The 12,264-nt window shown below is 41.4% G+C and overlaps 1 protein-coding gene across 1 annotated transcript in view; it reads right to left on the bottom strand.

The window, feature by feature from the left end:
* Positions 1-9,521, bottom strand: part of C20H1orf87 (chromosome 20 C1orf87 homolog) — an 82,785-nt gene extending 73,264 nt beyond the window's left edge. The window contains exon 1 of the mRNA XM_043878735.1: positions 9,415-9,521. Coding sequence (XP_043734670.1) covers positions 9,415-9,521 — 107 coding nt within the window. The remainder of the gene's footprint in view (positions 1-9,414) is intronic.
* Between the last annotated feature and the right edge of the window lie 2,743 nt (positions 9,522-12,264).

Genomic DNA, 12,264 nt, shown 5'->3' with positions numbered 1-12,264 from the left:
CTTCTATGGCAGGAGAAGGAGGAAGAAACTGTGAGTTTTATGGAAGATTGAAATGTGGAAAGCCTGGGACAAAGCTGTGCTAGTCTTAGCCAGCTCACTGCTAGCTAACCATGGATAAATCTCATTGGATAATTCCGACTCATCTTAAGATAGTCTCAGTTAAGTGTCACTTGCTTAGAGAGGCCTTCTGAGAGCACCCCGTGTGACTTCATATGCCCTCTGGGCCTACTGTATTTTTCCTCATTGCACTATCTTCACTTGAACACTTACTGTTATATATTTGTTGTGTGTCTTCTTCTTCTTCTTCTTTTTTTTTTTTTTTTGTCTTCTTCTTCTTTAGGTACTCTGCTGGGTCCCCAAGGCTTGGCACTCAGCAGGTACTCAATTAATATTTGTTAACTGAAAAGATGCTGATTCCATACATGCATTAATTTCTAAAACTATTAACACTTGAAAAAATTTCGAGAAACTCAAAAATATTGGCCTTCCCTGGTGATCCAGTGGTTAGGAATCTTTCTGCCAATTTAGGGGTCACAGGTTAGATCCCTGGTCCTGGAAGACTCCATATGCCCTGGGGCAACTAAACCCATGTGCCACAACTACTGAAGCCCGCACACCCTAGAGCATGTGCTCTTCAATAAAAGAAGTCGCCACAATGAGAAAGCCATGCACCACAGCTAGGGAATAGCTCCTGCTCACATCCACTAGAAAGCCCATGCACAGCAGCAAAGAGCAGCCAAAAATAAATAACTAATTAAAAAAAAAAAGAAACTCAAAATATTCTATTAATATGAAGGACTTTGAGGGATTAAAAAATGACAGAATATGGGCTCCAGGAGAGTCATGTGGAAAGACATCAGAATTTTGTATTTATTGACTCTAAATATCAATATACATGATACACAGTTACAAGTATTTGTTGCTTCCCTCAGAGCTCAGTCAGTAAAGAATCTGCTTGCAATGCAGGAGACCCAGGTTCAATTCCTGGGTCAGGAAGATCCCATGGAGAAGGAAATGGCAACCCACTCTAGTATTCTTGCCTGGAGAACCCCATGGACAGAGGAGCCTGGCAGGCTACAGTCCATGGGGTCGCAAGAGTCAAATATGACTTCGTGACTAAACCACCCATAAAGGAGTCAGCTTCCCCTGTGCTTAACGATTCTATACCAACAATTCTAATTTTACAGCAACAGCAGTAACTGTGGAATAAAATACTCTGGGTCACTGATTCTTGGCACTGGAAGGAACTATAGACGCCAACTGTATTCATGGAAAGCATCTCTACTCACAGGAGTTTCTTGAAAGGAACCCAATTCCTCTTTCATTTAACAACTCAATTCCCAGGTTCTATAAATGTTTCCCTAGGCCAAACCTCACACCCTGGAGCCTCCACAATGCCACCCTTTTAGTGCCTGCACCTTTAGTATGCCAGGATGAAGCACAGTACTCCCTGGTGGCAGGTCTAATTCTGAGTATGATGCCCAACCCCCCCCCCCCCCCCCACATTCCTCTATCTGGACACCTTTGGTTCATGCTGAGCTTATTAAACACAAGTGTACTGGGGGAACCTTCCATTTTATCTTCCACTCTACTTCTGGTCATCAAATATATGTGGGTTTTCCCCAAACCAAGCAATTCTTTGACATCAGTTGAGTGTCCTACATTCCAATTCCACTCTGACACTATCTACCTGGAGTTGGCAAAGACCCCACAGGTTAAGGTCTCAGTCCCACAAGACTGATCTACTTCCTTCAGGTGTCAGGCACAAGTCCAGGCTGTTTCCTGGATCTCTGACAGGCTAGCTATAAATCAGAGTTCCCACAATTTCCTCCTCAGGCTTGATTAACTTACAAGAGAGTCTCACAGAACTTAGGCAAACCATTTACTCATTAGATGATGCTGTTGTTGTTTAGCTTCTAAGGTGTGTCCAACTCTTTGTGATTTCATGGACTGCAACAGCCAGGCTTCCCTGTCTTTCACTATTTCCTGGATAGTTTGCTCAAACTCATGTCCATTGAGTCAGTGATGCCATCCTCTGTTGCCCCCTTCTCTTCCTGTTCTCAATCTTTCCCAGCATCGGGTTTTTTTTTGTTTGTTTGTTTGTTTGTTTGTTTTTTTCAGTGAGTTTGCTCTTCGCATCAGGTGGCCAAAGTACTGGAGCTTCAGCTTCAGCATCAGTTCCTCCAAATGAATATTTGGGATTGATTTCCTTTAGGACTGATTGGTTTGATCTCCTAGCTATCTAAGGGATTCTCAAGAGTCTTCTCCAGTACCACAATTTGAAACTATCAATTCTTCAGCTCTCAGTCTTCTTTATGATCCAATTCTCACATTCACATGTGACTACTGGATAAACCACAGGTATGACTATATGGACCTCTGTTGGCAAAGTGATGTCTCTGCTTTTTAATACACTGTCTAGGTTTGTTACAGCTTTTCTTGCAAGGAGTAAGCATCTTTTAATTATGTGGCTGGAGTTACTAGTTTACTGTTAAAGAATACAACTAAGTGATAGCCAGATGGAAGAGATGCAGAGAGCAAAGTATGTGGGGAAGAGAATGGAATGACCATGGCTTCTGCAGACGTAACACCCTCCCAGCACATAGGTGTGTTTAGCAGCCCAAAAGCTCTCTGAACCCCATTCTTTTGGGATTTTTAGGAAGTTTCAACATGTAGTTAGGATAAATCTTTCACTCAGCATCCAGCTGCTCTTCCCTCTGGGAGGATAGGGAGCAAGTTTGGGCTGAAAGTTTCCAAGCTTTTAGTCAATGTGTGGTCTTTCTCGTCACAACCTCCATCCTGAAGCCATCCAGGAGCCCACCAAGCATATCCTCATTAGAACAAAAGACACCTCATCACTCAGGAAATTCTGAGGACTTTACAAGTTTTGTGTCAGGAACCAGAATCAAAGACCACATAGTAAAACAAGTGATACTCCTAGTGCTCTTATCTCTTAGAAAATTGAGAGAGTTTTAGGAGCTTCCATGCCAGAAATTGGGTGGGATCAGAGACCTGTATGTATTCTCTAAGAAAATTATCATTATTATTTTTGGTCATGCCCCAAGGCTTGCAGCATCTTAGTTCCCCAACCACAGATTGACCCAGGCCCTTGGCATTGAAGGCATGGAGTCCTGATCACTGGACCACCAGGGAAGTCCCAGAGACCAGTATATATTCTATTACATCATAGCAAGTAAATACCAAGCATTTATTCTATATAATCACTTACATGTGCCCTTATCTAAAGAGACTTTGCATATATTTCTGTAGATTTCATCTTGTTGGCTTTAGCTCATTTTCCTGCCATATTTTCCAAGCATTCTACTATTCACCTGTTTACTGAAGTGATTTGTCTGTCTTCCTTTAGGTGAGGATTAAAAAATGTTGACTAAGAACTGAGTCACACACAAATCCTCCCAACCTCTCCACCTCCAGCATGCTGTGTTTAAATCCATTGTTCAATCACTACCAGGTTGGTCAGTCATCTATCTTAATACTATTCAGTCTAGAAGTCTCTACCTATTTCAAAACTTTGTAAGAAAAATGTTCCTAATAACTCACTGAAGTCAACAAAGACCATGCTTTATGACTCCCTTCATTTGCACCACAGTAACTTCATCAATAAAGAGAATGGGGCCAGTTTGGCATGCTCTGTTCTTGGTCAAAATGGACTAACCCTCAGTGGTGAAGGCCTTTGTATTTTGTACTCACATCTAATATATTTAATTCTTTGGCCTGTGATTTTGCCAGGGATTGTCTATAAGCTTCAAGTTGCATGATTTCACTACCGACGTTTATCTCTTTTAAGAAAATGAGAATATTTGTCTCCTATTATCTGGCATATTTTCTCCTGGATCAGCTATGCCATTAATCATCAGGGTTCCTTGGTAATAACTTCATGCTATTTTAGCAATATGAGCCTTTAGACATGGATTTAAAGCACTTAGTATTGTCTTTCTGAGCTCCCCAGTTGGTGCTAGTGGTAAAGAATCCTCCTGCATTGCAGGAGCTACAAGAGACTGGGGTTAGATCCCTGGGTTGGGAAGATACCCTGTAGTAGGAAATGGCAACCCACTCCAGTATTCTTGCCTGGAGAATCCCATGGACAGAGGAGCCTGGCAGGCTACAGTACATGGGGTCGCAAGAGTCAGACATGACTTAGCAACTAAACCACCATTGTATTCTAACTCATTTATTAGTCCTTCAATAAGTACAAAACAAGACCCTCACTCAGTACTGAGGGTAAGGTTGTGCACACAGAATTTACAGTTAAATGGGGGACACAGAAATACATAGAAAATTGTCATTGAGCACGACAATCTCTAAGGATGCTATGGGGGTCAACGGGAGAGGGAGGCAGGCAAATCCAGGGCTGGTAGTGGTGGCACCTGATTAGATTTGCATTTTAAAAAGATTGCTGTTCAGTTGCTAAATCATGTCCAACTCTTTGCAACTCCATGAACTACAGCATGCCAGACTTCCCTGTTCTTCACGATCTCCCGGAATTTGCTCAAACTCATGTCCATTGAGTCGGTGATGTTATCCAACGATCTCATCCTCTGTCACGCCCTTCTCCTCCTGCCCTAGTCTTTTGTAGCATCAGGATCTTTTCCAATGAGTTGGCTTTCGCATCAGGTGGCTAAAGTTTTGATGCTTCAGCTTCAGCATCAGTCCTTCTGCTGAATATTCAGGATTGATTTCCTTTAGGATTGGTTGGTTTGATCTCCTTTCAATCCAAGGGACTCTATGTGGTTGCTAGCCATACTTGAGAACTGGTCTTCTCAATCTGTAATGTTGCATAGGCCTCACCTGGGAATTTACAACAATGCAGATTCTGAGTCAATATGTCTGGAAAGGGGCCTGAGCATCTGCATTTCTAGCAAGCTCTCAGGTGGGGTTGATGCTGATAGTCCATAGACTACACTTTGAAGAGCATGGATCCAGAGAATGAATCAGAGAATGAGATGAGAGGCAGGGATCAGGACTGGAAGGCTGGTGTAGGGGTCTATGAGGAAAATAATGATGCCACAAACTGAGGGACACTTAAACCTTGATGAAAAATATGTATTCTAAGTAGGCATTGATCATTTTCTATTCATCTCCTGTTAATCACTGTATAGGCTAAACTGAAAAATGAGAGAAGTAAATTCCAGACTTGGTTCTTAATAAGTGGCCTCACTTTTAAGTTCACTGAGACCTCAGTTGTCTCACCTCATCTGTAAAATGGGAGACTGTTTATTATGGTTTAAGTTTTATCCCCTTACCCCAATTCATATTTTTAAGTCCTATTGCCCTGTATCTTAGAATGTGATCTTATTTGTCTTTTTTTTGTTTTGTTTTTCATTTATTTTTATTAGTTGGAGGCTAATTACTTTACAATATTGTAGAGGTTTTTGCCATACATTGACATGAATCAGCCATGGATTTACATGTGTTCCCCATCCCGATCCCCCCTCCCACCTCCCTCTCTACCCGATCCCTCTAGGTCTTCCCAGTGCACCAGCCCTGAGCACTTGTCTCATGCATGCAACCTGGGCTGGTGATCTGTTTCCCCCTTGATAGTATACTTGTTTCAATGCTATTCTCTCAGAACATCCCACCCTCACCTTCTCCCACAGATTCCAAAAGTCTGTTCTGTACATCTGTGTCTCTTTTTCTGTTTTGCATATAGGGTTATCGTTACCATCTTTCTAAATTCCATATATATGCATTAGTATGCTATAATGTTCTTTATCTTTCTGGCTTACTTCACTCTGTATAAGGGGCTCCAGTTTCATCCATCTCATTAGAACTGATTCAAATGAATTCTTTTTAATGGCTGAGTAATATTCCATTGTGTGTATGTACCACAGCTTCCTTATCCATTCGTCTGCTGACGGGCATCTAGGTTGCTTCCATGTCCTGGCTATTATAAACAGTGCTGCGATGAACATTGGGGTGCACGTGTCTCTTTCAGATCTGGTTTCCTCAGTGTGTATGCCCAGAAGTGGGATTGCTGGGTCATATGGCAGTTCTATTTCCAGTTTTTTAAGAAATCTCCACACTGTTCTCCATAGCGGCTGTACTAGTTTGCATTCCCACCAACAGTGTAAGAGGGTTCCCTTTTCTCCACACCCTCTCCAGCATTTATTGCTTGTAAACTTTTGGATAGCAGCCATCCTGACTGGTGTGTAATGGTACCTCATTGTGGTTTTGATTTGCATTTCTCTGATAATGAGTGATGTTGAGCATCTTTTCATGTGTTTGTTAGCCATCTGTATGTCTTCTTTGGAGAAATGTCTGTTTAGTTCTTTGGCCCATTTTTTGATTGGGTCATTTATTTTTCTGGAATTGAGCTGCAGGAGTTGCTTGTATATTTTTGAGATTAATCCTTTGTCTGTTGCTTTGTTTGCTATTATTTTCTCCCAAAGAATGTGATCTTATTTGGAAATAGGGTAACTGCAGAAGTAATTAGTTTAGATGAGACCATACTAGAATAGTAGAGTTGTCAGCCAATTGACTGGTGTCCTTATGAAAGGAGGAAACCTATACACAGACACATATTATTTCTCCAATAAGGAGAGAGACTTGGAACAGAAGGATTCTTCCTGGGCACCTCAGAATGAGCAAGGCTCTGCAGACACCTTGGCTTCAGCTGTCTAGTCTCCAGAACTGAGAGGCAATACATTTCTGTTGGTCTAAGCCACCCAGTTTTGGTATGGTCATACAACAGTCCTAGAAAACTAACAGACTGATTTTGATTTGTACTTTGAAGATCACAGTTATGTCTGACACGCTGTCCATCTTTCTACACAACCTGTAAGACATCTCATCTAAATGTGGTTACACACTTGTAAGCAACTATACTTCAATAAAATTGATTCAAGTAAATAAATAAATGTTGTTACACAAGAAGATTTCTGTTTTTCCATTCAATATTAATTTGTAATTTTTCTTTTTAATCCAGACTTTTCTTTTAGAGACTTCTTTCTCTTTTGGCTTTTATTTATTTTTCTACGTGGATTTTTTTTTTAACTAATAGGGTCAGTTGATTTAATGCAAAAAAAACACCACCTTGAGATCCTGGCTGAAGGGTGTAGATGTAGCATGAGTTAAATGTGTTTTAGAGACAGACTCTGGAACATGCAAAGCATGCTTGTGGTGGGTCTGTCCTTACCTCAGCAACGAGAAGCCTCTTGAGAGTTATTTACTTTTGAACCATACAAGAATATTTTAGGAAAGCTTGTTAACTGTCCTATGTCATTCCAGCAACAGTAACATCAAGTCCATAGAAACAACCAAACTTATCACTTTTTTTTTCAAACTTATCTTAATATTAAAAAATAACAATTAGCTTATTGTCTGTCACAGAAGAAACAGAATTGTCTTTTATTTCCCAATTAATGTAACTGATGTGGTGTACTCTTATTTCCAGAATCTAAAATTTAAAGAATAAAGAGAAATAAAGGCACCTTCTTATAAGTAGGTGGAATTTTTCTCTAATTTAAAAGGAAAAGACCCTTCCTCTATCCCCGCCACCCTCCCCCTCCCTGTTAGGAACATATTAGACTCTGAATCCATTGGAAAAAGGAAGGAGTTGTGGGGATGATGGGGTTAAACAAACAACCTCAAAGAGGAATGGAATTAGTAGATTAGCAATGTCTTCCAGGTAGGAGGAGAATTGAGCACAGCATTCTTAAGGATCTTATTTGCTTTTCTGGATAATGAGTGGAATTTGTCAAGATCTCGAAATAATCACTTACTCATTACAGTGTCTCAGTTTCTTTATCTACAAAACAGAGATAACCTGGCATAGAATATAAAAGGGATGGCAAGTGTTTCATAGAAAGATATTTGACTTTTTACTTAATGTCATATCTATGGAAAGATTTGCTTCAATAATAATAGCAGATCCATTTATTAAGCATATGGAATATGCTTATTAATATGCTTCCCTGTAGCTCAAACAGTAAAGGATCTGCCTGTGATTCAGGAGACCTGGGTTCTATCCCTGGGTTGGAAAGCTCCTCTGGAGAAGGGAATGGTGATCCACTCTGGTATTCTTGCCTGGAGAATTCCATGGACAGAGACGCCTGATGGGCTACAGTCCATGGGGTCACAAATAGTTGGATATGACTGAGCAACTAACACAAACACTGTATATACTTCTAGGCACTGGAAAGATGTTTTGCATACTTTTCTCATTTTTTTTTTTCCTCATAACAACCCTACTAGGTAGATGGGCTTTATCTTCACTTGATAGCTGTAGAATCTGAGGCTAGAGATGTTAATCACTTTTTCAATGTCAAAAGGCTAGGAAGGCGCTGAACCAGGATTCAAATTCACATCTCTCAAGTCTGTGAGGATTCCAAATACATGACTCCAAATACATGAGCTGCAAAGCTCACTTCAAGTGCCATGGCAGACATTACTAGCTGACTACAGTACTGACTTTGGAATCTCTTGGGGCACTCACTTTACAATCTCTTTAGTACTGAGGGTAGGGAGGTAAAGCCCATTTCCCCTCTAAAGCCCATACTCCATAACAGAAGTCCTAATGGTCTCATCTTCAGGGATTCTGACTTAATAGGTCTTGAACCCCACATCTTTATTTTTAAGGATTCTCCAGGTGACTTTGATGATAGCCAGGTTTGGTGTCCACTACTTTCTGAACCTATGTTCAGTGAGGCTAGATCTTTTAGTTTGTCTATTTGTTTGGTCTGTGGGTTTCTGAAAGAGAAGAAAGAGCTAAGGAAATGATTTTAGGAGGGAAAGGCATTTACTGACTGACTACTATTTATGGAATGTCTACTAGAAGAAAGGCAGGTCTAATATCTTCTTTTTCTTATGTGAACTATCAAAACTCTACAAGGAAGAACTGGTCAAAAAATGAGTGAATTTTAGAGATATGTGAGTATCCCCCTTCAAATGTGACTGTGATGAGTTTGGAAGAAGAAAGCCCTCTTAGTTCCCCTGTTTAGAGGAGTCTGGAATACAAGCAAAAGTAAGTGAAACTCTTAAAATTTATGATTCATTACTAATCCTACTCCTTTAATTCATAACAAATTGACTAACAACCTTCCTCCCTCCCCCCCCGCAAAAAAAAATTACTACATGTGGTAGATTACAAACCTGATAAGGAGAAGCAGCAATGCTCCATTAATATTTATAAATGACTCAGTGCTTATATTTCCCATCTATCTGGAAAATCAGCTCAAGTAATTAAAGAGCAGGGGGAAAGAGCATCTTTGTAAGATGAAAAATTCAGGAAAACACTGTGCATAGAAGTTGTCAACACTATTTTACTTTTACGGTTGCATTGTAATGACTTAATTTTCCATGGAGAGCATTTTAAAAATGTAAATTTCTAGATTAAAGAAAGCCTAAACTTCATTATCACCCAAGCAAAACGTATTTTTCAAAGAGTAAACTTACATTTTTGGCTTCTCCACAAGGTATCGAACGTGTTTACTTCCAATGATTTTCACCTTCATCTCAGGCATCGCATTTGATCCACGGGGAGTCTTCCAAACTGAAGACATAATTCTCCAAACCTCTTCAAGTCCTTGGGGGTGGAAAATAAATAAAACTATTCCTCTGGGTTTTCCACTAGGCAACTGTAACATCCTTGTCAATAATAACAACAATAATAATAGCGAGGCCAAGTGTATTACCTATATTATAATCTCACTTAATAGTTCCAAAAAAAGCATGAGAAAGATATTCTTAATTACTATTATCATTCTTGTCTCACAGTTGAGGAACCAGGCATAATGTAGCTAAGTAACTTTTCCAATATCACATAACAGTAATTAGCAGAATTGGAAATCCCATCTAAGAGGTTTGCAAAACTGGTTGACTGAGCCATTCGGTGATTGTCTTCCTATTCTACAAGTCACCAGATGGGATTCTCATGAGGTCAGAGAGGAAAGTAGGGCTTTAGAAGGACATGTGAGGAACTCAAATTCAGTTCTGATGCTCAGTACCTCCAAAACCAGAATAATTCCAGTGCTGCCCTCTGGATTTAGCGACAATCCAATGACATCATGCATCTGAAGGAGCAATGTGCATAGAAACGAGGGATTTTTCTTGTTATTGATGATCTGATTTTTCTACAATGCAGTGAATCTAAAATTGAGACCCTCTGCTAATATTCACTGGGTGTTTAATCAGGTCTGCTGCTAGGGGAAACTGAGAAGTTCTATAAACCTGGTCCCAGACTAACCACTCCCTGTTAGAGCCTCTCAGAAACTGAAAGGCCGTTAGAAATAATTTCTTTTTTTTTTAATGAAGGTTTTTAAATATTTAATTTTGTATTGGGGGTATAGATAATTAACTATGTGATAGTTTCAGGTGAACAACCTTACATACACATGTATCCATTCTCCCGGAGCCAAATTCCCCTCCCATCTAGGCTGCCACATAACACTGAATAGTCTACAAAGGCTCTCTTTACAGACTGGGAAACCAAGGCCCAGAGACGGTGTTAAGTGACCAAGGTCACAAAGTGATTGACAGCAGGCCTGGTTTCAGTACTTCGGTCTGATAACTAGAGCAGGGTTCTTCCCAAGACCCCAGGTTCACCTAGTGTGTGGTCAGCAATTGGATCTGCTCTGCGAGAGCAGTTAGCCCCCCAGATAGATTCTTTGAATCTATCTCGAAGCTTCAAGGACCAGAATTTGTGATTGTGGAGTCCCCTCTACCCAGGAGCTGCGTGTCACTCCTGGGTCCTTCCCCCGGGGAGCTCAGAGCCGGCTGCCTTACCGCTCCGGAGGCTCAGGGGTGCGCGTTCAGTGCTTCTCAGGATTAAGATCTGCGGAGGCCTGCGGGGACCAAGGTGGGGCGGGGGAGCCAGCTCAGGAGTCGGGCCAATCACAGGGCCCGGCTCCTGGGCGGAGGCGGCTCCCACCCCAGGTAGTTAAGGACGCAGAGGGCTGTTGCTGGGCGGGGACCAGATCGCCTACCTGCCCGAGGCTGTGTGTGCCCAGGGTGTGGCTGTTGTCTGGTGAATAGTCTGGATATTCTTTTCAAACCTGCGCTTCCTTCTTGAAGTCCATCTCTTTCACCTGTGCGGTCACGTCTACCCTGCTCTTTCCCTTAAGCTTCATTTCCCTTTATGAAGTGTGCCTACAGTCGAAAATCTTCCTCTTGTCTCTTTAAATTCAAGCTCTTTCATTGTCTGGCTAAATCCCTTCTTTTCCCTGAGGTTCAGTGTCAAACAACTGCAAAATGGGGGGAAAGTACTAAAAGGGACATAAAGCTAAGTTGGTGATTCAATTAAATAAGAATATTAAAAAAAATAATTTGTAGTCATAATTTGCCACATTCCTTGTTTGAGACAGATGACTATTACCTTATATGATTTTTGTTCAGCCGCCTAGTCGTGTCCGACTCTTCGAGACCCCACGGACTGCAGAACACCAGGCCTCCGTGTCCCTCACCAGGTCCCGGAGTTTGCCCAAGTTCATGTTCACTGCATTGGTGATGCTGTCCCGCCTCTCATCCTCTGTTGCCCTTTTTTCCTTCTGCCTTGAATCTGCCTTGAGTCAGGGTCTTTCCCAGTGAGTCAGCTGTTCACATCAAGTGATCAAATTCTTGGAGCTTCAGCTTCATCATCAGTACTTTTAATGAGTAGTCAGGGTTGATTTCCTTTAAGACTGACTGGTTTGATCTCCTTGCTGTGCAAGGGACTCTCAAGAATCTTCCCCAGCACCACAGTTTAAAAGTGTCAATTCTTCTGGTGCTCTACCTTCTTTATGGTCCAGCTCTCACAACAGTACATGACCGCTGGAAAGACCAAGTGCTGTGCTTAGTCGCTCAGTTGTGTCTGACTCTTTGCGACCCATGGACTGCAGCCCACCAGGCTCCTCTGTCTATGGGGATTCTCCAGGCAAGAATACTGGAGTGGGTTGCCACGCCCTCCTCCAGGGGATCTTCCCAACCCAAGGATAGAACTCAGGTCTGCTGCATTGCAGGCGGATTCCTTACCGTCTGAGCCACCTGGGAAGCCCAATAGCCTTGACTATATGGATCTCTGATGGCAAAGTGATGTCTTTGTTTTTTAACACACTGTCTTGGTTTGTCATAGCTTTCCTGCCAAGAAACAGTCATCTTCTAATTTCATGGCTGCAGTTACCATCCGCAGTGATTTTAAAGCCCAAGAAGAGGAAATTGATCACCGTTTCTACCTTTTCCCCTTCTACATGCCATGAAGTGATGGGACCAGATACCATGATATTAGTTTTTTTTTTTTTATATTAGTTTCAAGCCAGCTTTTTCACTCTC

Source organism: Cervus elaphus, chromosome 20 (genome assembly GCF_910594005.1).
Source record: "Cervus elaphus chromosome 20, mCerEla1.1, whole genome shotgun sequence".
NCBI lineage: Eukaryota > Metazoa > Chordata > Mammalia > Artiodactyla > Cervidae > Cervus > Cervus elaphus.
Note: the sequence above shows the minus strand (reverse complement) of the source record. Positions and strands in the feature narration are given on the sequence as shown.